Source organism: Zea mays, chromosome 5 (genome assembly GCF_902167145.1).
Source record: "Zea mays cultivar B73 chromosome 5, Zm-B73-REFERENCE-NAM-5.0, whole genome shotgun sequence".
NCBI classification, from domain to species: domain Eukaryota; kingdom Viridiplantae; phylum Streptophyta; class Magnoliopsida; order Poales; family Poaceae; genus Zea; species Zea mays.
Genome location: NC_050100.1, coordinates 206204517 through 206229079, shown reverse-complemented (window position 1 = coordinate 206229079; position 24563 = coordinate 206204517). Strand labels below are relative to the sequence as shown.

General features: G+C 43.1%; 2 protein-coding genes across 18 annotated transcripts; both read right to left on the bottom strand.

Annotated features, from left to right (window-relative positions):
• Window positions 1-1484: 1484 nt before the first annotated feature.
• Window positions 1485-19107, bottom strand: LOC103627572 (peptide chain release factor PrfB1, chloroplastic). 17 transcript variants are annotated; one of them, XM_035959240.1, is made up of 15 exons: window positions 18190-19107; window positions 8393-8564; window positions 8105-8306; window positions 7978-8037; window positions 7510-7732; window positions 6701-6793; window positions 6319-6366; window positions 5514-5611; window positions 5243-5420; window positions 4661-4692; window positions 3753-3833; window positions 3512-3659; window positions 2622-2837; window positions 2320-2506; window positions 1510-1935 (listed from the first exon to the last, which is right to left on the bottom strand). In XM_035959240.1, exons 9-15 carry the CDS (start codon window positions 5267-5269, stop codon window positions 1643-1645), a joined length of 984 nt encoding a protein of 327 aa, XP_035815133.1. In that variant the 5' UTR covers window positions 5270-5420; window positions 5514-5611; window positions 6319-6366; window positions 6701-6793; window positions 7510-7732; window positions 7978-8037; window positions 8105-8306; window positions 8393-8564; window positions 18190-19107; the 3' UTR covers window positions 1510-1642. The 17 variants fall into 17 exon arrangements, with proteins under 17 accessions (XP_035815130.1, XP_035815133.1, XP_035815137.1 ...); XM_035959244.1 differs by having other exon boundaries at window positions 7510-7705; XM_035959238.1 differs by having other exon boundaries at window positions 7510-8037.
• Window positions 19108-19675: 568 nt separating this feature from the next.
• LOC118472097 (uncharacterized) lies at window positions 19676-23430 on the bottom strand. Its single transcript, XM_035959236.1, has 2 exons — window positions 23154-23430; window positions 19676-20131 (listed from the first exon to the last, which is right to left on the bottom strand). The coding sequence occupies exon 2, from the start codon at window positions 20119-20121 to the stop codon at window positions 19882-19884; it is 240 nt and encodes a 79-aa protein (XP_035815129.1). The 5' UTR covers window positions 20122-20131; window positions 23154-23430; the 3' UTR covers window positions 19676-19881.
• Between the last annotated feature and the right edge of the window lie 1133 nt (window positions 23431-24563).

Genomic DNA, 24563 nt, shown 5'->3' with positions numbered 1-24563 from the left:
TTATAGAACTTCTTGTGAACCTGAATTCGGATCAACCTTATGTTGCTTTACTGGATGAATTGAACAATTCAAAAATAGAAATGTTGTAACGCTTTCCATATATCTATTGTTTTAAGTAAAGATTTAGAAACTACTGGATTTTTTTTAAAATATATATATATATTAAAGACATGAAAGGATGAGAAGAAGTTTGAGCTTGACATCACATATTCAACGTTCTCCCAACACACATACAACACAGGCTCTGCTTCAGTAGAAATAGAGTTCAGTAGTCGTTTAAGCAAACTGACTAACCAACACAGGATCTGCTTCAGTAGAAAAGCAAAGAGCACACGACCCAAACAAATGGTACCATCGAAGCGATGATACAAAACAATGAGCAGCAGCGAGCCTCAACCTGACAATAGCTTCTTGTCAGGGGATTGAAGCGCGACGAAGCCGAGCTTGGGCTTGGAGTACTTCCTGTACACCGCCTTCTGCTTGCTTTCCAGAGCCAGGGTATGGAAGCTGATAAGCCGCCTAGCGCATTCCCTGCGGTTACGGTTAAAAGCATCATCCTCAGCAACCAACAAGTTACTCCTAGCCAAAGAATTGAAAAGTAATCTACATTGTTTTCAGCACACAGGATTGTTGTGAAATACCTGAAGAGATCGTCAAGCAGCTCTTACGGCGGCAGCTGCCCCCTCGATGAAGACCGGTTCAGTCCCCCGCCACCCGCCATCGTCATCCACCGGCCAGCGCGCCTTCTAAGCGCCTGTTTGTTTGAGATAAGAGTTTGGTTGTGAGCAGTTAGTTCGGAGAAGTTCGTAGGCAGTCGCGGACGATGATGGAGAGGTTGAGCGCCTTAACGACGCGGTCGGAGAAGTCGGGGACGAGGCAGACGAGCGGGGGCCGCGCGAGGGGCGAGTCCCGACTCCCGAGATCCGAAGAGCAAGCATGAGGGAGAGGGGAGGGTGCCGGGATGGAGATCGCGGGGGTGCGGCTGAGGTCGACGCCACGACAACGGCGAGGGTGCAGGGAGGTAATCGCGATCTGCGGGGGCCGGCTGCGGCTCGTGCGGAGGAGGGGGGGGGGCAGGAGGCGGCGGGACGATGGGGTGCTCGCACGGTTGGACGATGGGGGCGGGGCGATGCGTGGGGGTGAGAGTGCGCGCATCGGACGCATCAGACGGCTGAGAGACTCTAAAGTGTATTGGACGGTTGAGATCGTCAGAAGGCAGAACAAGCAGAGGCAGCCTACCCCTTAGAGCCTTAATAGGTAGTATAGATTTTAGCTAGGCGTAAGGTGCACGTGGGAATGAGAATGAGATTTACGGGGAGGGGGTAATGAGAATGGCAGAACATGGAATGGCAGCCGGGAATGAGAATTGGCAGAACACGGAATGGCAGCAAGGAATGGGAATGGGCTTTGCGGGGAGGGGGGAATGAGAAAGACAGTGCGGGGAGGGGGAATGAGAATGACAGAACACAGAATGGCAACCCATGTTTGCCATGTTTCCACTTCGATTCCTAGATCAATAAATACAATGCTAGATTGCTAGTGCTATGAAATTATACTAAATCAAGAGAGAGATGAAAACCTCATACTACAACATAATACAATGGATGTAGGTATCACTCATCGCTATGCTCCTCAACAAAAATCAGCTGGTAGCTGCCGCAGTTAGCTTGTACTTAAGGTATGCTCTGATAAAGGGATCTAGCTCTCCATCCATTACGCCAGTGATGTCCGACGTCTCACACCCTGTCCTGACATCCTTGACGAGCTTGTAGGGGTGGAAGACGTAGTTGCGTATCTGCTGCCCCCACTCTGCCTTCACAATGTCTCCACGGATCTGCTTGATTTCTGATGCACGCTGCTCCAGGGCGATCACCAGCAGCTTCGCTTTGAGCCGGCTGAGGGCCTTTATTTTGTTGGCCAGCTGGCTCCTCTCCTCTGCAAAGTTGGACATTAAAAACAAATGCCAGATTTATCTCGTATTACCTGCAGTTACTTTGACTTCTTGATTTCAATTTTCAAAGATATTTCAGACATCCTGGCTACACAAAGTTGTAAATAGCTTTTCTGCAAGAGTGGCAATCCAGCATTGGTAAAAGCTAAGATTTTACCTATCAACTATGGTCACGATTCAGGGGTAGGAAGTTCTGGTACTTTCAGGAGGGCATCAATTAGTTTTTCACATCTTTTGCTTACCACCAATTCATTTACTACTTTTTTTTGCTTTTTTTGTAATCGATTGCCTAAGATCCAATGTACATAGAGAAGACTGAGTATGTGTTGTTCACCACAATGCAAATGCAAACTGGTGTGAAATTATACCTGAGCAGCGAACTGCAATTCCAGTTGGAATATGAACCATGCGAACAGCCGTTTCCACCTTGTTCACGTTCTGGCCTCCTTTACCTCCAGCTCTTGTGAAGCTTATCTCCAGGTCCTCTTCAGGTATGTCCACAGCCATGGATTCCTCTGGTAGAAGAGGCATAACCTCAACACCAGCAAAGCTTGTCTGCATAAAGTAGCACATATAGCAGAAAACTAAAAATTAGAAAGGTACAATATCTTTAACTTAGACAAAATGTTGATAAATTTACAGAATTAGAACAGTGCAATGCAAATATTACCTGCCGAAGCCCTTTAGCATTAAATGGTGATTGACGAACAATCCTGTGTGTCCCTTTCTCGCCAGAGAGATAGCCATAAGCATATCTCCCCTCTAGTTCAACAGTTGCTGATTTTATACCGGCCTGTTCACCAGGTGATTTCTCAACTACTCGTGTCTTATAACGCTGCTTCTCTCCCCATCTTACATACATCCTTAGTAACATGTCAGCCCAATCCTGCATAGATCAAACAATTTTTTTAGTAGGATACAAGCACACAGAGTAAGCAAACAAATGCTTTTAAATGAAAATTTTGGTCATCGACATTCTTTCATGAGGTCAGTACATAACTATATTTTTTCACAACCATGCCAGACAGATCCATATAATTAATAGGTGAGTGCCCGTGCGTTGCAACGGAACCGCTACATTGCAGCCATATACGTGTGTTGCTATGGTTTCTATATATCACATATGTCGATCTTGTTTAAATGGGTGTTGTGGAAAACTGGCAATCATTTTTAAGTAGCAATATACTATATGTTACCATGAAGCACTGGTTTCGTACAACAATAACGAAATGTTATTGTTAAGTAGCAATACCCATAAATTAGCACTAAGATGAACGACAATTGCTCAACTCGGTTTTATCCTGTGAAATAGAATACAACAAAATTACCATTCTAAGCAAACAAAGCTTCAGAGTCCACAATAATATCATCAGTTCACTACTACAGGTGCCATAAGGTAGAAAGCAATAAAGGCTAACACAAAGTTTCAAATCACATGCACTGCATGATAAAAATAAGTTACCGCAAAAACAGATGGTACAAGCATTGTGCCATTGTAGACCTTATATTGGGATAAGAACACAGACTCCTATCTCATCTCATAAGTTAAAGGCTTCATACCGCGAGATAGGAGCAGAGCCCACAAGGGACGCCTTTGCCACTATCTCTTCGGTCACCACCCCTCCGCGGTGGGCGTGAAGACGACATTTGGAAAAGAAATTCAAAACCCGCAATCTGCTCCACAACTAAACACCTAAATAGAAGGGATCTTGTAGCTCCACAATCAGCTAATATGTGCAAGCAGGTTCTTTTGGAAAAGAAATTCAAAACCCAAGAATAACATAGGTTGTTTGCTTAGTACCTCCATCCGGTTTTGACTTTTGTCACAACCAACAAAATGAAGACCATCAATTTCAAGCATGGGAACAAAACAGGGATTGACCTATAATAAATAAATAAATAAATAAAGAAAAGAAACAAGTAATAAGTTCCAAGCATATTATTACAATGCACATAAAAAATAATAACTAATAGGATGTTTATAAACAAAGATTGATGACAAACCCCATATCTATGATGATAACGCTCATCTACATGTGGAGAACTTATGTACCTAAAAGTTCCAATCAATAGTCTACCGGCTGCAGCAGCTTCCCGAGCGAGGTCCGCTCCGCCGTGTCAAGACCACAACCATGGATGCACACATTAACTTTCTATGATTCATTCTTCTGCAGACTCGAAACGTTATCAGTTCCAGCAAAACACTGAAAGAAAGATAGATGTAGCTTTGGCCAACGACAACTCTTGAGGCTCTAGGATAAAGTTCAAGCAATCTCATAAGCAGTACTTGAGCAGTATACAACAACACAAATGCCATGCAACGGAGACAAAAATTAGTCTGCATATACATCATTATGCTAGTGAAAGACTGATTATCACCTCAACATTAGCATAGTTGATGTGAGAAACCAATATTGATCTAAGCAGCAGCAAGCAAGCTAACAAATCTTGATTGTGTTTGATAGAACAAAAACCTTATTACTATTTTTAAATTTGTTTTCATTCAGTAATCACTTAACCAAAGGACGAATAAAGCTTCAGCACAAATTTTCCTCTCTCAATTTTCATTTTTACCAATTTGTAAAAGGTTGCAGGAACCAGCAGTGTAAATTAACAAGCCACTATAAAGGCATACAAAAGAACTAAATATGGTAACAAGTTAAAGTGTGCAATATCGATGGGGAGATAGCTTAATGTTGTGCAGCTTACATCTGAGAACCCGACCACTCTGCAGTTCCAATCTGCAAAAATAGCTTTACATTATACTCTATATTCAGATAGCACATGAAGTAAAAGCACAGGGCCATAAGAAGATGAGAATGTTGGTATTTTCCTATCAGTCAAAGCAAACATCCTATCAAATATTTCCCTACCAAGCAAAGCAAACATCCTATCAAATCTTTCTCTAATAGGCAAATCAAATATCCTACACATTCCTACATTAGGTTTCAATTACAGAAAAATAATTTGGAGCATCAATTGTGTGAAATATAGTTGTGAGCTCGTTTTTCAAATATCATGATTGTCAACTACAACAGAATGGTTTGTCTAGTTCACCTGTTTGTAACTTACATCAAAGTTCTATTTTCTCTACAGTAGAGTTCGACAAAAAGATTAGAAGATCACTATAAGAAAACAGATAACAAGCACATAGAAAAGTTATATGGACTTAACCATAACTGTTTTGTAGTCATGGTTTCCTAATACACCGCATGCATACATATGCCATGACTACACTATTTTTCTAAAACAAAACAATTAACACAGTTTAGCAAATAAAGGAAATTGTACCTTGAAGGTGCTTCGGTTCTTGATCATCGGATCATCACTAACAAAGCTTCGCAATTGACCTACTATTTAAGGATTTATCTTTTGCAGGTCACATATAGATGGAGATTGCCGCACAAGCGGCGTTAAATTATCTATGCACCAGTTAGGAAGTAGCAGTAACAAGCTTATTGACTCCAGTCTAAAATGTAGGGAAAAAGAAACGATTAGCGACTGGTTGAGGGTCAACAACACATCATTGTATCATCATAAATAAAAAAAATGTGGAGCTCACCTGGAGCTTCTTGATAGCTGAGCCATCCTTGTTAAACTATAACTCATTAGCTGCTTTTACTCTTAAGTTCACCTTCCTTTGAAGGCGCACATTCTTCCCTATTGGAGAAGCCATAAGGCCGACCGTAGAAGTGGTGTGTGCGGTTAGACACATAAATTAGTCGATAAAAAACATATATTACCATCGATTTCAATATCTCATAATTGTGGCATTGACTTGACTGCCAAACAATATAGAAACAGATGAATTCAATATAATTGTGGCTTCAAAAAACATCCACTAAAGGTAGCTTTTAAGAGTATGATAAAACCAAATGGTCAAGGCATAATAATAAGTTTATTCAATGGTTATATCTAACAACAATCGAATTCATCTTAAGAGTATGATAAAACCAAATGGTCAAGACATAACAATAATAACTTTTAAGAGTACGCTGCATGTAAAAATCTAGTGATGCAGTGAATATAACTCACTGCAGGCCACATGTCTCACTACAGATGAAGGCAAACAAAAAAGAAAATTACACCAAGAGAATAAATAATCAAGCATACAAAAATAAAAATAAAGAGACATTAGGGTTTAACTCTCTGCATTGTGATTTAAGTCTGTGATACTTTTAAGTGCTGATCTGAATATAATTCTCTGCAATGTGATTTAAGTCTGTTATACTTTTAAGCGCTGATCTGAGTATAACACTAATCAGGAAAAACTTGTTCTAAATATACCACTGGTCTGAGTATACCACTAATCAAGAAAAACTTGTGTGATACTGCTATGAGTTCGAATGAAGAGACGAGAAAATTACCTGGGAGAGCGCCGAGAAGCCATAGATCGAACAGATGCACGTAAACAGCTAGCAAGAAATGGGAAGTAATCAGTAAAAATGCATTTAAGTCATGGAATGAGTCACTTAAAAGATTTAGTGCTACTGCTATGAGTACATCGCAAGAAAAAATTTAGTGCTGATTTGAATATAACTCACTGCAATGTGATTTAAGTCTCAGATTTTTGAACAGGGCTAGAGTAACTATTCTAGTATTAAATATGCTTACTAATTCACAATTGCACGACACAAATATCAGTAGAATATATATAAAAGGTTTACGTTATTGTTTTTCCCCTTTTAAATTCGAGAGCATGTTTAACTCACATGAAAGAATGAAGGTTTATCTGAGTGAAAAAATTACCTAAGAACATAAATATCAGCTGGTTCATCTATATCCAGCCATTCTTCAATATCCAATTCATTGGGTTGACATACGTCTCAATGTTCCATGTTCCTACACAGATCATGTATTATCAAGACTTTGCGGATTAAATGATAGAACATCACTCCAAACTACAAACTACAGAATAATAAGTAGCATGCTTTTACATATTTCAGCTGGCCAACAAGTAGCAGCTGAGTCTGATTGCTGCTACTGGCATGTCACCACCATATCAGGAATTCCGGATTCAGGAGTAAGTGAGTAGCAGGAATGCGAATTCAGTCCAAAGAAATTATGGGAGAAGAAACGATGTTATTAGACCGACTAAATCTGTATGCATGGTGTCTGTACCAGAGCTCTCTAACGTCAACATACTGGGCACGAAGGATCTCTGATTTCTGCCTTCTATGCCTGCATGGTGCAACCTTCATTTGACTCTCTGAGTGGCAAAGTAGACTACATTAGCATACGTACAGGGCGGCACGTAGGCCAATGAACGACGACCACAATCTAAAAGACACTCCATCCCGTGAGGGAGTTATTATACCAGTCAGGGAGGATACCGCATTACCATTGCTATCAAATGATCAACTACCTTTAACTCTACTATAGTCAGGTGCCCGTATATTGTTACTTCACATCATGCTTGTTAAGACGCATAATTGCATCCATGTTTGCTAGTAGAAACTTCTCCATTTTGAAGTATAGTGAATGGTAGTTGCAATTCTTTAGTATTCGTCAAAATAAATATGCCATGAATTTTTAGATCGAGGGGTTTGTAGACTCACTCATCTTGGTCAATACCAGAGCCATTCATTGCTGGTGTGTGTCACTCTTGGATTGCGCCGACCCATAGATGAAGAAATCTGAGAGTGATATTTTCCTGTGGCGGGAGGCGAGGAACCGGCCACCGTTCCGAGAGGAGGTGACCTTGTTGCTGCGGCTGTCATGGCGTGCTGACGATGAGTAGTGGCACAGGTCCGTCTACGAGGTGGAGCACGTCATGTTATCCTGGAAGGAACATGGCGACATTTGGATTGCAACGACGGGTCGCTCACGAATTTGCAAAGCGATAGGATGGCAGGTCGAGCAATAAGTTGAATATAACTCACTGCATTGTGATTTAAGTCTCAGGTTTTTGAACAGGGCTAGAGTAACTATTCTAGTATTAAATATGCTTACTAATTCATAATTGCACGACTTAAGCATGAGTGTGGACGCCTACGTTAGGGTCTTAAGGAGTAGTAAAGACTTACCTCGACAAAGACAAATTATAATTGTGAGCAGTAGCTCCCCGGATGATAGGCGCACAACACCTGCATGAGGTTTCAGGACTGTACCTGATAGAAATGTATAACGCTGCTATCTAGAGCAGGTGCTAACCTGATAGGGAGTGAGCTGGACAGGAAACTGAAGTTTGTTGAAGCCGGTCACTACTGAGTACTGATGACAGGTATATCATCTCGAAGAATAACAAGGACCAACATGTTTGCCACTACTGAAGCTAGCATATCCTCTGGTCCACTTCAAAGTACCGATGGCTCGCCTTTTCTGCTGAATTATTGCTGCCCGAAGACCCCTGCTTCTTTTTATAGCAATAGCAAAGCAGGGGGAGGCATGACAACACAAACTTCAGAAAACCCTATCTAAACAGAGCAATGGAGAGAGTACCTGGGGTGGAAGAGCAGAAGTCAGCAGACCAAGTTAACCAAGCTGGTCTAGCTGATGAGAGTACCACAGTACCGTGGCTGAAGTTGGGTCTTGATGCGCCAAAAAGTGAAGAAGTCAAGCCTCAAGAGGTGAAACCAGTGGGCACTCCACATAGGACTTTCTCCTGCAACTACTGCATGAGAAAGTTTTTCAGTTCGCAGGCTCTCGGTGGGCACCTGATAGTCGCCTAGAGGGGGGGTGAATAGGGCGAAACTGAAATTTACAAATATAAACACAACTACAAGCCGGGGTTAGCGTTAGTAACAATAAATGAGTCCGCAAGAGAGGGCACAAAACAAATCCCAAGCGAATAAGCAAATGAGACACGGAGATTTGTTTTACCGAGGTTCGGTTCTTGCAAACCTACTCCCCGTTGAGGAGGCCACAAAGGCCGGGTCTCTTTCAACCCTTCCCTCTCTCAAACGGTCCCTCGGACCGAGTGAGCTTCTCTTCTCTAATCAAAGCCGGGAACAAAACTTCCCCGCAAGGGCCACCACACAATTGGTGCCTCTTGCCTTGATTACAATGGAGTTGTGATCTCAAGAACAAGTGAGAAAGAAAAGAAGCAATCCAAGCGCAAGAGCTCAAATGAACACGGCAAATCACTCTCTCTAGTCACTAGAGTTTTGTGTGGAATTGGAGAGGATTTGATCTCTTTGAATGTGTCTAGAATTGAATGCCTAGAGCTCTTGTAGTAGTTGAGAAGTGGAAAACTTGGATGGCAATGAATGTGGGGTGGTTGGGGTATTTATAGCCCCAACCACCAAAAGTGACCGTTGGCTGGAGGCTTCTGTTCGATGGCGCACCGGACAGTCCGGTGCACACCGGACAGTCCGGTGCCCCTGCCACGTCATCACTGCCGTTGGATTCTAGCAGTTGGAGCTTCTGACTTGTGGGCCCGCCTGGGTGTCCGGTGCACACCGGACATGTACTGTTTGATGTCCGGTGCACCGGCATGGGCGATTCTGACTTCTGCGCGCGCTGCGCGCGCATTTAATGCACCGCAGGGAGCCGTTGGCGCCGCAGGGAGCCGTTGCTCCGCTGGCACACCGGACAGTCCGGTGTACACCGGACAGTCCGGTGAATTATAGCGGAGCGGCTGCCGCGCGAACCCGAGGCTGGCGAGTTCAGGGGGCCGAGCTTCCTTGGAGCACCGGACATGTCCGGTGCACACCGGACAGTCCGGTGAATTATAGCGCGCCGTCTTCCGAGAAATCCCGAGGGTGAAGAGTTTGAGTCTGAGTTCCCTGGTGCACCGGACAGGTACTGTTCACTGTCCGGTGGCACACCGGACAGTCCGGTGCGCCAGACCAGGGGTGCCCTCGGTTGCCCCTTTGCTCCTTTATTGAATCCAACACTTGATCTTTTTATTGGCTAGATGTGAACCTTTTGCACCTGTATAACTTATACACTAGAGCAAACTAGTCAGTCCAATATTTGTGTTGGGCAATTCAACCACCAAAATTATTTAGGAACTAGGTGTAAGCCTAATTCCCTTTCAATCTCCCCCTTTTTGGTGATTGATGCCAACACAAACCAAAGCAAATATAGAAGTGCATAATTGAACTAGTTTGCATAATGTAAGTGTAAAGGTTGCTTGGAATTGAGCCAATAAAACTACTTACAAGATATGCATGGAATGTTTCTTTCTTATTTAACATTTTGGACCACGTTTGCACCACATGTTTTGTTTTTGCAAATTCTTTTTGTAAATCCATTTCATAGATCTTTTGCAAATAGTCAAAGGTAAATAAATAAGAGTTTGCAAAAGCATTTTCAAGATTTGAAATTTCCTCCCCCTGTTTCAAATGCTTTTCCTTTGACTAAACAAAACTCCCCCTAAAAGAGATCCACCTCTTAGTGTTCAAGAGGGTTTTGATATACCATTTTTGAAATACTACTTTCTCCCCCTTTTGAACACAATAGGATACCAAATGATAAAGACTTTTGGAAAGCACTAAGTTTTTGAATTTGGTGGTGGTGGTGCGGTCCTTTTGCTTTGGGCTCATTTCTCCCCCTTTTTGGCATGAATCGCCAAAAACGGAATCATTAGAGCCCTTGAAGTGCAATCTTCCCCTTTGGTCATAAATAAGTGAGTTAAGATTATACCAAAGACGAAGTCCTTTTGCGTTTGAGCTTTTACTCTCTCCCCCAAGGATGAAGTCCTTTTCCTTGATGCTCATTTCTCCCCTGAAGAAGAGAGAGTTGCTTGGAGTGGTGGCGAAGTATGAGTTACGGAGTGGAAGCCTTTGTCTTCGCCGAAGACTCCAATTCCCTTTCAATATACCTATGACTTGGTTTGAAATAAACTTGAAAACACATTAGTCATAGCATATAAAAGAGATATGATCAAAGGTATTCAAAAGAGCTATGTGTGCAAGCTTAGCAAAAGAAATTTCTAGAATCAAGAATATTGAGCTCATGCCTAAGTCTGGTAAAAGATTGTTCATCAAGTGGCTTGGTAAAGATATCGGCTAATTGATCTTTAGTATTAATGTAAGAAATCTCGATATCCCCCTTTTGTTGGTGATCCCTAAGAAAATGATACCGAATGGCTATGTGCTTAGTGCGGCTATGCTCGACGGGATTGTCGGCCATTTTAATTGCACTCTCATTATCACATAGCAAAGGGACTTTGGTTAATTTGTAGCCGTAGTCCCGCAGGGTTTGCCTCATCCAAAGCAATTGCGCGCAACAATGTCCTGCAGCAATGTACTCGGCTTCGGCGGTGGAAAGAGCGACCGAATTTTGCTTCTTTGAAGCCCAAGACACCAAGGATCTTCCCAAGAACTGGCAAGTCCCCGATGTGCTCTTCCTATTGATTTTGCACCCCGCCCAATCGGCATCCGAATAACCAAGTAAATCAAATGTGGATCCCCGAGGGTACCAAAGCCCAAACTTAGGGGTATAAGCCAAATATCTCAAGATTCGTTTTACGGCCGTAAGGTGGGATTCCTTAGGGTCGGATTGGAATCTTGCACACATGCAAACGGAAAGCATAATGTCCGGTCGAGATGCACATAAATAAAGCAATGAACCAATCATCGACCGGTATACCTTTTGATCCACGGACTTACCTCCCGTGTCGAGGTCGAGATGCCCATTAGTTCCCATGGGTGTCTTGATGGGTTTGGCATCCTTCATCCCAAACTTAGCAAGAATGTCTTGAGTGTACTTCGTTTGGCTAATGAAGGTGCCCTCTCGGAGTTGCTTGACTTGGAATCCTAGAAAATACTTCAACTCCCCCATCATCGACATCTCAAATTTCTGTGTCATGATCCTACTAAACTCTTCACATGTAGACTCGTTAGTAGACCCAAATATAATATCATCAACATAAATTTGGCATACAAACAAGTCATTTTCAAGAGTTTTAGTAAAGAGTGTAGGATCGGCCTTGCCGACTTTGAAGCCATTTGCAATAAGGAAATCTCTAAGGCATTCATACCATGCTCTTGGGGCTTGCTTGAGCCCATAAAGCGCCTTAGAGAGCCTATAAACATGGTTAGGATACTCACTGTCTTCAAAGCCGGGAGGTTGCTCAACATAGACCTCTTCCTTGATTGGTCCATTGAGGAAGGCACTCTTCACGTCCATTTGATAAAGCTTGAAGCCATGGTAAGTAGCATAGGCTAATAATATGCGAATTGACTCAAGCCTAGCTACGGGTGCATAGGTTTCACCGAAATCCAAACCTTCGACTTGTGAATACCCTTTGGCTACGAGTCGAGCTTTGTTCCTTGTCACCACACCATGCTCATCTTGCTTGTTGCGGAAGACCCATTTGGTTCCTACAACATTTTGGTTAGGACGTGGAACTAAATGCCAGACCTCATTCCTCGTGAAATTGTTGAGCTCCTCTTGCATCGCCACCACCCAATCCGAATCTTGGAGAGCTTCCTCTACCCTGTGTGGCTCAATAGAGGAAACAAAAGAGTAATGTTCACAAAAATGAGCAACCCGAGATCGAGTAGTTACCCCCTTATGAATGTCGCCGAGGATGGTGTCGACGGGGTGATCTCGTTGGATTGCTTGGTGGACTCTTGGGTGTGGCGGTCTTGGTTCTTCCTCATCCTCCTTTTCTTGATCATTTGTATCTCCCCCTTGATCATTGCTATCATCTTGAGGTGGTTCGTCTTCTTGATTTTGCTCTTCATCATTTTGAGCCTCATCCTCATTTTGAGTTGGTGGAGATGCTTGCATGGAGGAGGATGGTTGATCTTGTGTACTTGGAGGCTCTTCGGATTCCTTAGGACACACATCCCCGATGGACATGTTCCTTAGCGCGATGCATGGAGCCTGTTCTTCACCTATCTCATCAAGATCAACTTGCTCTACTTGTGAGCCGTTAGTTTCATCAAACACAACGTCACAAGAGACTTCAACTAGTCCAGTGGACTTGTTGAAGACCCTATATGCCCTTGTGTTTGAGTCATAACCAAGTAAAAAGCCTTCTACAGTTTTAGGAGCAAATTTAGATTTTCTACCTCTTTTAATAAGAATGAAGCATTTGCTACCAAAAACTCTAAAATATGAAATGTTGGGCTTTTTACCGGTTAGGAGTTCATATGATGTCTTCTTGAGGATTCGGTGAAGATATAACCGGTTGATGGCGTAGCAGGCGGTGTTGACCGCTTCGGCCCAAAACCGGTCCGGTGTCTTGTACTCATCAAGCATGGTTCTTGCCATGTCCAATAGAGTTCGATTCTTCCTCTCCACTACACCATTTTGTTGTGGCGTGTAGGGAGAGGAGAACTCATGCTTGATGCCCTCCTCCTCAAGGAAGCCTTCAATTTGAGAGTTCTTGAACTCCGTCCCGTTGTCGCTTCTTATTTTCTTGATCCTTAAGCCGAACTCATTTTGAGCTCGTCTCAAGAATCCCTTTAAGGTCTCTTGGGTTTGAGATTTTTCCTGTAAAAAGAATACCCAAGTGAAGCGAGAATAATCATCCACAATAACAAGACAATACTTACTCCCGCCGATGCTTATGTAAGCAATCGGGCCGAATAGATCCATGTGGAGTAGCTCAAGCGGCCTGTCGGTCGTCATGATGTTCTTGTGTGGATGATGGGCTCCAACTTGCTTTCCTGCCTGACATGCGCTACAAATCCTGTCTTTCTCAAAGTGAACATTGGTTAGTCCTAAAATGTGTTCTCCCTTTAGAAGCTTATGAAGATTCTTCATCCCAACATGGGCTAGTCGGCGGTGCCAGAGCCAACCCATGTTAGTCTTAGCAATTAAACATGTGTCGAGCTCAGCTCTATCAAAATCTACTAAGTATAGCTGACCCTCTAACACACCCTTAAATGCTATTGAATCATCACTTCTTCTAAAGACAGTGACACCTATATCAGTAAAAAGACAGTTGTAGCCCATTTGACATAATTGGGAAACAGAAAGCAAGTTGTAATCTAATGAATCAACAAGAAAAACATTGGAAATGGTATGGTCAGGTGAAATAGCAATTTTACCCAAACCTTTGACCAACCCTTGATTTCCATCCCCAAATGTGATAGCTCGTTGGGGATCTTTGTTTTTCTCATATGAGGAGAACATCCTTTTCTCCCCGGTCATGTGGTTTGTGCACCCGCTGTCGAGTATCCAACTTGAGCCCCCGGATGCATAAACCTACAAAACAAATTTAGTTCTTGACTTTAGGTACCCAAACTGTTTTGGGTCCTTTGGCATTAGATACAAGAACTTTGGGTACCCAAACACAAGTCTTGGAATCCTTGTGTTTGCCCCCAACAAATTTGGCAACTACTTTGCCGGATTTGCTAGTAAGCACATAAGATGCATCAAAAGTTTTAAATGAAATGGCATGATCATTTGATGCATTAGGAATTTTCTTCTTAGGCAACTTGGCACGGGTTGGTTGCCTAGAACTAGATGTCTCACCCTTATACATGAAAGCATGGTTAGGGCCAGAGTGAGACTTCCTAGAATGAATCTTCCTAATTTTGCTCTCAGGATAGCCTGCAGGGTATAAAATGTAACCCTCGTTATCCTGAGGCATGGGAGCTTTGCCCTTAACAAAGTTAGACAAGTTCTTAGGAGGGGCTTTAAGTTTGACATTGTCTCCCCTTTGGAAGCCAATGCCATCCTTGATGCCAGGGCGTCTCCCATTATAAAGCATGCTACGAGCAAATTTAAATTTCTCATTTTCTAAGTTGTGCTCGGCAATTTTAGCATCTAGTTTAGCTATATGATCATTTTGTTTTTTAATTAAGGCTAGGTGATCATGGATAGCCTCAATATTAATATCTCTGCATCTAGTGCAAATAGAAACATGCTCAACATTAGATGTAGAGGGTTTGCAAGATTTAAGTTCTACAACCTTAGCATGCAACATTTCATTCTTAGTTCTAAGGTCGGAAATAGTAGCATTGCAAACATCAAAATTTATAGCCTTAGCAATTAAATTTTCATTCTCTAATCTAAGGCTAGCAAGAGATGCATTCAATTCATCAATCTTAGCAAGCAAGTCAACGTTATCATTTCTAAGATTGGGAATTGAAATATTACAAACATGTGAATCAACCTTAGCATTTAAAATAGCATTTTCATTTCTAAGATTGTTAATCATCTCACGGCAAGTGCTTAGCTCACTAGACAATTTTTCACATTTTTCAACTTGTAGAGCGTAAGCATTTTTAACCTTAACATGTTTCTTATTCTCCTTGATTAGGAAGTCCTCTTGGGAGTCCAAAAGGTCATCCTTTTCATGAATAGCACTAACTAATTCATTTAACTTTTCTTTTTGAGCTATGTTAAGGTTGGCAAAAAGGGAACGCAAATTATCCTCCTCATCACTAGCATTATCATCACTAGAAGATTCATATTTAGTGGAGGAGTTGGATTTAACCTTCTTCTTTTTGCCGTCCTTTGCCATGAGGCACTTGTGGCCGACGTTGGGGAAGAGAAGGCCTTTGGTGACGGCGATGTTGGCGGCGTCCTCGTCGTCGGAGGAGTCGCTTGAGCTTTCGTCGGAGTCCCACTCCCGACAAACATGGGCATCGCCGCCCTTCTTCTTGTAATACTTCTTCTTCTCCTTTCTTCTTCCCTTCTTGTCGTCGCCCCTGTCACTGTCACTAGACATAGGACATTTTGCAATAAAGTGACCGGGCTTACCACACTTGTAGCAAACCTTCTTGGAACGAGGTTTGTAGTCCTTCCCCTTCCGTTGCTTGAGGATTTGCCTAAAGCTTTTGATGATTAGGGCCATCTCCTCATTGTCGAGCTTGGAGGCGTCAATTGGTTGTCTACTTGGTGTAGACTCCTCCTTCTTCTCCTCCGTTGCCTTAAAGGCCACCGGTTGCGCCTCGGATGTGGAGGGCTCGTCAAGCTCGTTGATCTTCTTGGAGCCCTTAATCATGCATTCAAAGCTAACAAAATTCCCGATGACTTCCTCGGGGGTCATTAGTGGATATCTTGGATTACCACGAATTAATTGAACTTGTGTGGGGTTAAGGAAAATAAGAGCTCTTAGAATAACCTTAACCACTTCGTGGTCATCCCACTTTGTACTCCCGAGGTTGCGCACTTGGTTCACCAAGGTCTTGAGCCGGTTGTACATGTCTTGTGGCTCCTCCCCTTGGCGAAGACGGAAGCGACCGAGCTCCCCCTCGATCGTTTCCCGCTTGGTGATCTTGGTGAGTTCATCACCTTCGTGCGCCGTCTTGAGAAGATCCCAAATCTCTTTGGCGTTCTTCAACCCTTGTACTTTGTTGTATTCCTCCTTGCTTAGGGAGGCAAGGAGGATGGTTGCGGCTTGGGAGTTGAAGTGCTCGATTTGGGCCACTTCGTCTGTGTCATAGTCCTCATCCCCTATAGATGGTACCTGTACACCATACTCAACAACATCCCATATACTCTTGTGGAGAGAGGTTAGATGAAATCGCATTAAATTACTCCACATAGCATAATCTTCACCATTAAAAGTTGGTGGTTTACCTAATGGGACGGAAAGTAGAGGTGTATGTTTAGGAACACGAGGATAGCGTAGGGGAATCTTACTATACTTCTTACGCTCTTGGCGTTTAGAAGTGACAGACGCCGCGTCGGAGCCGGAGGTAGATGTCGATGAAGTGTCGGTCTCGTAGTAGACCACCTTCCTCATCCTCTTGTGCTTGTCCCCACTCCGATGCGGCTTGTGAGAAGAAGATTTTTCCTTCTTCTCCTTGTGGTGAGAAGAGGAAGATCTTTTCTCCTTCCGCTTGGAGGAGTTCTTCTTCTTCTCCCTTTTCTTGGTGCGGGACTCTTCCGATGAGGTGCTCCCTTGGCTTGTAGTGGGCTTGTCGCCGGTCTCCATCTCCTTCTTGGCGTGATCTCCCGACATCACTTCGAGCGGTTAGGCTCTAATGAAGCACCGGGTTCTGATACCAATTGATAGTCGCCTAGAGGGGGGGTGAATAGGGCGAAACTGAAATTTACAAATATAAACACAACTACAAGCCGGGGTTAGCGTTAGTAACAATAAATGAGTCCGCAAGAGAGGGCACAAAACAAATCCCAAGCGAATAAGCAAATGAGACACGGAGATTTGTTTTACCGAGGTTCGGTTCTTGCAAACCTACTCCCCGTTGAGGAGGCCACAAAGGCCGGGTCTCTTTCAACCCTTCCCTCTCTCAAACGGTCCCTCGGACCGAGTGAGCTTCTCTTCTCTAATCAAAGCCGGGAACAAAACTTCCCCGCAAGGGCCACCACACAATTGGTGCCTCTTGCCTTGATTACAATGGAGTTGTGATCTCAAGAACAAGTGAGAAAGAAAAGAAGCAATCCAAGCGCAAGAGCTCAAATGAACACGGCAAATCACTCTCTCTAGTCACTAGAGTTTTGTGTGGAATTGGAGAGGATTTGATCTCTTTGAATGTGTCTAGAATTGAATGCCTAGAGCTCTTGTAGTAGTTGAGAAGTGGAAAACTTGGATGGCAATGAATGTGGGGTGGTTGGGGTATTTATAGCCCCAACCACCAAAAGTGACCGTTGGCTGGAGGCTTCTGTTCGATGGCGCACCGGACAGTCCGGTGCACACCGGACAGTCCGGTGCCCCTGCCACGTCATCACTGCCGTTGGATTCTAGCAGTTGGAGCTTCTGACTTGTGGGCCCGCCTGGGTGTCCGGTGCACACCGGACATGTACTGTTTGATGTCCGGTGCACCGGCATGGGCGATTCTGACTTCTGCGCGCGCTGCGCGCGCATTTAATGCACCGCAGGGAGCCGTTGGCGCCGCAGGGAGCCGTTGCTCCGCTGGCACACCGGACAGTCCGGTGTACACCGGACAGTCCGGTGAATTATAGCGGAGCGGCTGCCGCGCGAACCCGAGGCTGGCGAGTTCAGGGGGCCGAGCTTCCTTGGAGCACCGGACATGTCCGGTGCACACCGGACAGTCCGGTGAATTATAGCGCGCCGTCTTCCGAGAAATCCCGAGGGTGAAGAGTTTGAGTCTGAGTTCCCTGGTGCACCGGACAGGTACTGTTCACTGTCCGGTGGCACACCGGACAGTCCGGTGCGCCAGACCAGGGGTGCCCTCGGTTGCCCCTTTGCTCCTTTATTGAATCCAACACTTGATCTTTTTATTGGCTAGATGTGAACCTTTTGCACCTGTATAACTTATACACTAGAGCAAACTAGTCAGTCCAATATTTGTGTTGGGCAATTCAACCACCAAAATTATTTAGGAACTAGGTGTAAGCCTAATTCCCTTTCAGCACCAGAATGCGCACAAGAGGGGAGGTGTGCAGCAAGAAAGACATACAGACTTCAGATGATGATGGGCCTTCCTCCATCCGCTTCCTTTCTCCATCCTTCGAGAGTGAACTCGCACTCCACGATTCTGAAGGGTCATGGTGAAAGAGCTGCGGTTCCCGTAGCAAGATTCGACGGAGGCCGAATGAGTGGCTGGATGCCTTTTGCAGTTGAAGAACCTGGAGGGTTAGTATGGCCAGGAAGCTTCACAGCAAGTTCAGATGAGTCCAAGAAGCAAATGGAGAAAAATCTTGACCTAACCCTACGTTTGTAAATTAAACTGTAATAAGAAGTAGGTCATCATATGTAAGCATTTTATGATTCGACCAGACGAGGGAAGGCCTGCAGGAGAACCACTCGGGGCTCGACCGGCGGTCACTCGCGGTCTCGCGCAGTCGGCCGTAATTTCACAGCAAAAAAACACAACGGAAGCCAACAAATTTCCCTGCCTCCGCAGCATTTGAGATTGAGAAAAGCCCTAGGTGGACATTTTGTCAATCAGACTGAAGAACCCTAATTATGTGGCTGCTCTACTGCGGGGCACGAGGAGCAGAGGGGAACCCAGGGAGGTGGAGGCGCCCGCGGGTGTGTGGATGAGGATCTGTCGTCGCGGTTGGGGAAGGTCCTGCGTTGCGCGAGCGTGGGCGAGGAGCAGAGCGCATCGAGCGGCACCACACCGCACCCAACCTCATCCCTGTCACCGTCGGTTGCGCTAGGAGGAGTGGGAGATGAGGAGGTGAGAGGAGGCGGCAACCATGTCACGGTGGAGGCTGGTCGGGGAGGCGAGGACGCGTGGTTGTGGGCGGCTGGGGAGGTGGAGCAGAGGCGGAGGGAGAGGCGGTGAGGGCGCCGAGCGCAGAGACGCCTACGTTAGGGAAGGAGTTGGAGCGGGAGGGGAGTGGAGGAGGTGGTGGAAGTGGTCGCGACGCGCACGGCCCGCAAGCAGAGACGACGGACGAACGGTGATGATTTGACGCATATAGATGGACGGTGTAGATTGGCTAAAGGCAGAACAGGGGAGGCAGCCTACCCCTTAGAGCCTTAATAGGTAGTATAGACTAGACTCAATTGCATGTGCTACCATTGTAATAAATCGGTCCGTACGTAGCTTCCATGTGAATTTCGCTCATGGCCTGGATTTGACTCGTAAATAGGGATGGTATCATGATCTAAATGTTTTTTCATAAATTGCTAGGGATTTAAATTATTTTTAGTTTAAAAATTAATAAAAATAGAGTCCAATCCGATCCTTATATTTTGTAGTGTAAAATTTAGAGTCCATTGTCAAACAAAGAGGTTTTCCGGGCATGAGTGTATGACTGGATGTTCAGATTAAGTGGGTGTTTGGTTTATAGGGACTAAACATTAGTCCCTCCACTTTATTCCATTTTAGTTTATAAATTGTTAAATAGGGAAACTAAAATAGAGTTTTAGTTTCTATATTTAGTAAATTAGGGACTAAAATGGAATAAAATTGAGGGACTAAAAATTAGTCCTAGAAACCAAACACCCCCTAATTAGTTCCTTATCAACGGTAAGGAAACTTGCACAATATATTTCCACCGGTTTCCCTGAATATTTTAACAAAGAAAAACGACTAGTAACACAAGGACGTTCAGTTTAATGCACGACAGTTAAATGCCCAGAGCATCAGCAAGCACTGATACATTATGTCCGCAAGTCGAGCAGGAAAATCACACGATCAAGCAGCAATATCCTCGGGAGGGCACTGCGCAGGTTGGGCATCAGAAGACAGGTCTGTGATGGACATCAGCTTTGATCTGAACTTATCCGCCCCATCGCCCAGCTTCCCGTTTTCTGCAATGGAGATCGGTGCCTTCACAGTCTCGGGTGAAGGTGTCTCCGGAATGGTCTGGGAGATTGCGATGAGAGACTGACGAGCTGCTTCCCTACTGAACTCGGTTGGTGAAGGTGAGGCCATCAATCGTAGGCTGCATTTCAAGTGTTGATTGAAGGCCATCAAAAATTCAAAACTATGAGACTCGTAATTAGGGATGAAATTGGTAATCCAAACTGTTAGGATAAATTTAATATTTTAAAATAGATATGTATAAAATTTGATGTTGATTTTTTTTATGTTATCAAACACATTATTACAATTAAGAATAAAATATTACATAAATTGTTTTATTTATTATTTGCTCCCTACAACAACAAAAATGAAACAAATACCGAATTTGTTTTCGAATCCATACGAAATTTTATATCTATTATTTGGAAAATATATGATAAATTTGAGGTTTACCTTTTATGAATCTTTACAAACTCAATGTTAAAAACAAAAATACAAATTTGTATAGTAGATTCTATATCTATTTATTCGCAATCAAAGAAAAATGACAAAAAAACTGATTACCAAATAAATACTGTTTTCGACCGTTTTCATCTCTACTCGTAAAATAACCAATTACTCCAAAGGGCATATATAATGCATACACGGCATTGCAAAAAGGCATCCAAAGAACAGAGGGGAAAAAACTGTGATATTTCTGCAGTAACAGGGGTCCTTGAAGGCCAGAAAGAAAACTTTGGAAATGGGAAAATCATCATTTGGCGAGTAAGTTGATCGCTGAAAGCCCTGGTCTGGATATGCTGCAGCTGACTAATTGATTCTCGTAGAGAAAGATCCCAGCTATCATGTCTCAGTTCACTACTTCCAAGTTCCAAGGGAACAAGAAAATGCAATAGTCCTAAATTAGATGCACCTAAGCTTAATAGCTAAATCAACTAGTCAACTAAATTAAGACTTCAAAATAGCTATGTAGAAGTGCATCACGGTCAATTGCTGAATTGCTAGAATGAAGAAACAAAATGCAAGGTATTAACCAACGAGATCCATACTACTTACTACCTCAGCAGTCAGCACATCGGGCAACAATACTTCAAATAGCTATAGTAGCAGGAATTTGTATCTTTCACAAACAACGAAGGTTTTAAGTGAAATTATTGCTGCATTTACTTAGTGCGGTACCAATAAAGGATATGATAGTGCGGTACCAATAAAGGATATGATAGACTCAAGGCATCATCGGAGTTTTCTAAACCGCAATCACATCCTTATATTCCACTAAAATAAACGAGCCTATAAGCAATAAGGACACTAATTTAAATGTAGAAAATGCCCAAATCTAGTACCCAAATTTCAGTGGGTAACATATAAAATTCATGGATTTCCTCTCCTGGTCGCTACCATATATCTAACAACGTAAAAAAAAAACTCAACCTGCGGGGAGTAAGACATCCCCGGACATTATCTATACTAGTTTAAACTTTGCAAAACTCACCCAACCAAATCACCTCCATCCCTCCACCAAATAAATTGGAGTCGAACTTAACACACTATAAAAACCAACGGTTCATATCGCTCGATAACCCTCTCACTTACTCAAATCCAATGAAAATTATTATTTGGATCATCCCTCATCTCTCCCCCTCCCCCACGACCCCGCTGCCCTGAGGCCAACTTCATCGGTCAGTGTAAACGGCTGTGTAAAGTACTGTAGATTGTACTATTTACAGAGTGAAGTTTGAAATAGAGAGTGAGATAGGGGTAGGATAGGGAGTCTGCTGGAGATAGTTTGAGCCTCCCACTCCCCTTCCCCTGCGTCCCCGTCGCCCCTCTCCCTCACTCGCATCGCCGCCCGCCCCCTCACACGTGTCGTCGCCACCGCCATCGTCGTCAACACCTTCCCTCGCGCCGCCGCCGCCGTCGATCCATCCCCTCCCCTCCGCAGGATCGTAGCATTAGTATGAGCTATATGCTAGTATTAAGAAGAAGACCTTCTCACGTAGGTCAAGAAAATATATCCAACATTGTTGGTATGACTTTTTCCCGTGACTGTCTAAGCAATGTTTCACTAATCCCATAGGTTATTATCTTCTGATCTCAAAGCAATGTCCTAATAGCTCACATAGACAAGAGAAGGCAAAAGTTGTGTCAGGGGCCGTCGAAAATAGGCTTATTTTCGGCGGCCAGGTCAAGCCGCCGAAAATAACAGACAATTTTCGGCGGCCAGGGGTGGGCCGCCGAAAATGATCCACAGTGCTGTTGTGTAAGGGAAATCCTAGCTACATCATAAGTTTCCAGTTTTCATCTCACATGATTGAAAAGGGGCAGAAAGAAAGGCGGCGAGGGCTGAAGGACAAGAACATCTCAATCTTCAAGTGATTATACTTTTTTTCTAATAATCAAATCAAATAGCTATGAATGGTCTATTGGTGTATTGATATTCATGCTGCCAGGGAAATCCAAAGCTATCCAATAAAAATGAGAAACAACAGTCCATTTTGCTGGGTTCGTGAAATTCAAAGGCTTATCAAGACTAAATATTTGCATAACAACTTACTCGGAAATAGTTTTAATTCTTGAATCAACTATGCTAGACTAGAAAACAAGAAATAACAAAGGTGGCGTTTAATCCGCGTCTGATCTCCAGAACTAACCTGTAGCCTTGTTAGAGTTTAGTCCCTCCATGAACTAATTGGTCACTAACGAGATAGTGGTTGGTTCTTACCACAGCCTCCAAGCCAGGGAGGTTTGACTAAGCTTTATTAATACTCCAAGCCAGGGAGGCTCGATCTGTGAAACCGACACTCACATGACAAGTAGCAAAAGTTTCAGACAGCCTGCCTATCCTACCGCCTCAATCTGGACCAACTGCACAGCCTAAGAAGTAAGAATAGATGGCCGTAGAGATGGCCTTCTACGGGTAGTCAAAGCTATAAGATAACACGAGTTTCACGGCCAATTAAATTCCAAACAACACATGCTTCCCCTGCTGCGACGAAATCACTTCACATCAAACTGATGGGGAGATCGGAGCATCCATCCATCCAAGGAAGATCCGGATCCAATTACTCAGAGTCATATAGCAAAAGAAATATGCTATCTATCCCGCACAACTCACAGCTCGTTCTCCGAACAATCCGTCCAAGCAAGGTAGGCTTCCTTACCAGCGAGCGATAAAGTCGGACTATGTCGGCACGGATCTCCACTCCGACGCAGTCCCTTATAGAAGAGGAGGAACAAGGCCACGAGGATGAGTGCTAGAGAAGCTGATCCCTTCGAGGCCGGTGGCGTGCTTCGCTTCGGTTGGGCTGGGAATGGAAGCACGCGACTTGGGTGATTTCGTCTGGTGGTGTGTGCAAGGAAAGGGAAGGCAAGTCGAAGGAGAGCAAGGCCCGGGCGGTGAAAAGGTGGACCGGGAGACAACAGACAAGAAAGAAATCACGCGTATCGAAATCGCGGATTCCCTACGCTAATTGATACTCCCCCGTTCAGAAATGATGTGGTTTTGATTTTTTTTAAAATTAAGTTTGACCAACTCATCTTATTAAAAAATATAATTATTATTTATTTTCATTCTGATTCAGCTTATCATATATTTTATTTTAACTATCAACTGTTTTTTTTATAATTTATATGTTTTCACAAATATTTTGAATAAAACAAGTCACTCAAATTTGGCATAAAAAGGTCCAACAACTTCTTTTCTGGGACAAAGGGAGTATATACTATTCTTTATGGAAAAAATCTACTCCCTTATTTCAAATTAGATCGCCTTAATGATGGGTTTTACCATGTTGTTTTTAAGATTGTCATATCAGCTTTATAAAATTTGGTTGATAAATAAAGTAGTCTCTTTTGATACACATCTCCATCTCAATAATTTTATATTCTATATTCTATACACAACATTAGATAATTATATGGTATTATGATCAAATATCCCAACCATTTATAATATTATAAAAAACAAGTGTTGTCATAAAGATGTCAATGAAAATAAATTAATTTACACAATATTCATATGGTATAAAAATATATATAGTAGTCACATATGTAAATACACTAGCAAAGTACTTATAACTATGATTTTCATTTATGCTTGAGTATAAATATAAACTACAAAAATACTTGTGTTATATTGGTTAGATGGGTGTAGACGTGAGTTTGGAGCTAACAAACATAGTTTAAATCATCATTTATGCATATTCTTAGTTTTTATTATTTAAATGTGATATAGCGAGATGAAGTGACGCACAACTCGTGCTTTGTATTGTAGAGATGTTGCACGTGATAACCATGGAAGGCGGAGATAATAACGGAATGACAACAAAAAAACATGTAGGATAAAAATGTGAGCCCTCAATGCATATTTTATTAAAGTTTCCATCGTTAAAAAACAGTGTCAACTTAGGGGGTGTTTGGTTTTTAGGGACTAATGTTTAGTCCCTTCATTTTATTCCTTTTTAGTCTATAAATTGCTAAATATAGAAACTAAAATAAAGTTTTAGTTTCTATATTTGATAATTTTGGAACTAAAATGGAATAAAATGTAGGGACTAAACATTAGTCCCTAC

What these genes read in the sequence shown, in the direction of transcription:
- LOC103627572 (XM_035959237.1), bottom strand. Translation starts at nt 5,269, where the DNA reads ATGATCAAGAACCGAAGCACCTTCAAG. An exon ending in AGAACCGAAGCACCTTCAAG is followed by an intron (nt 4,693 to 5,242) that starts GTACAATTTCCT and finishes CTATTTTTGCAG; the next exon opens with ATTGGAACTGCAGAGTGGTC. An exon ending in GAGTGGTCGGGTTCTCAGAT is followed by an intron (nt 3,834 to 4,660) that starts GTAAGCTGCACA and finishes TATTTATTATAG; the next exon opens with GTCAATCCCTGTTTTGTTCC.
- LOC118472097 (XM_035959236.1), bottom strand. Translation starts at nt 20,121, where the DNA reads ATGGCCTCACCTTCACCAACCGAGTTCAGTAGGGAAGCAGCTCGTCAG.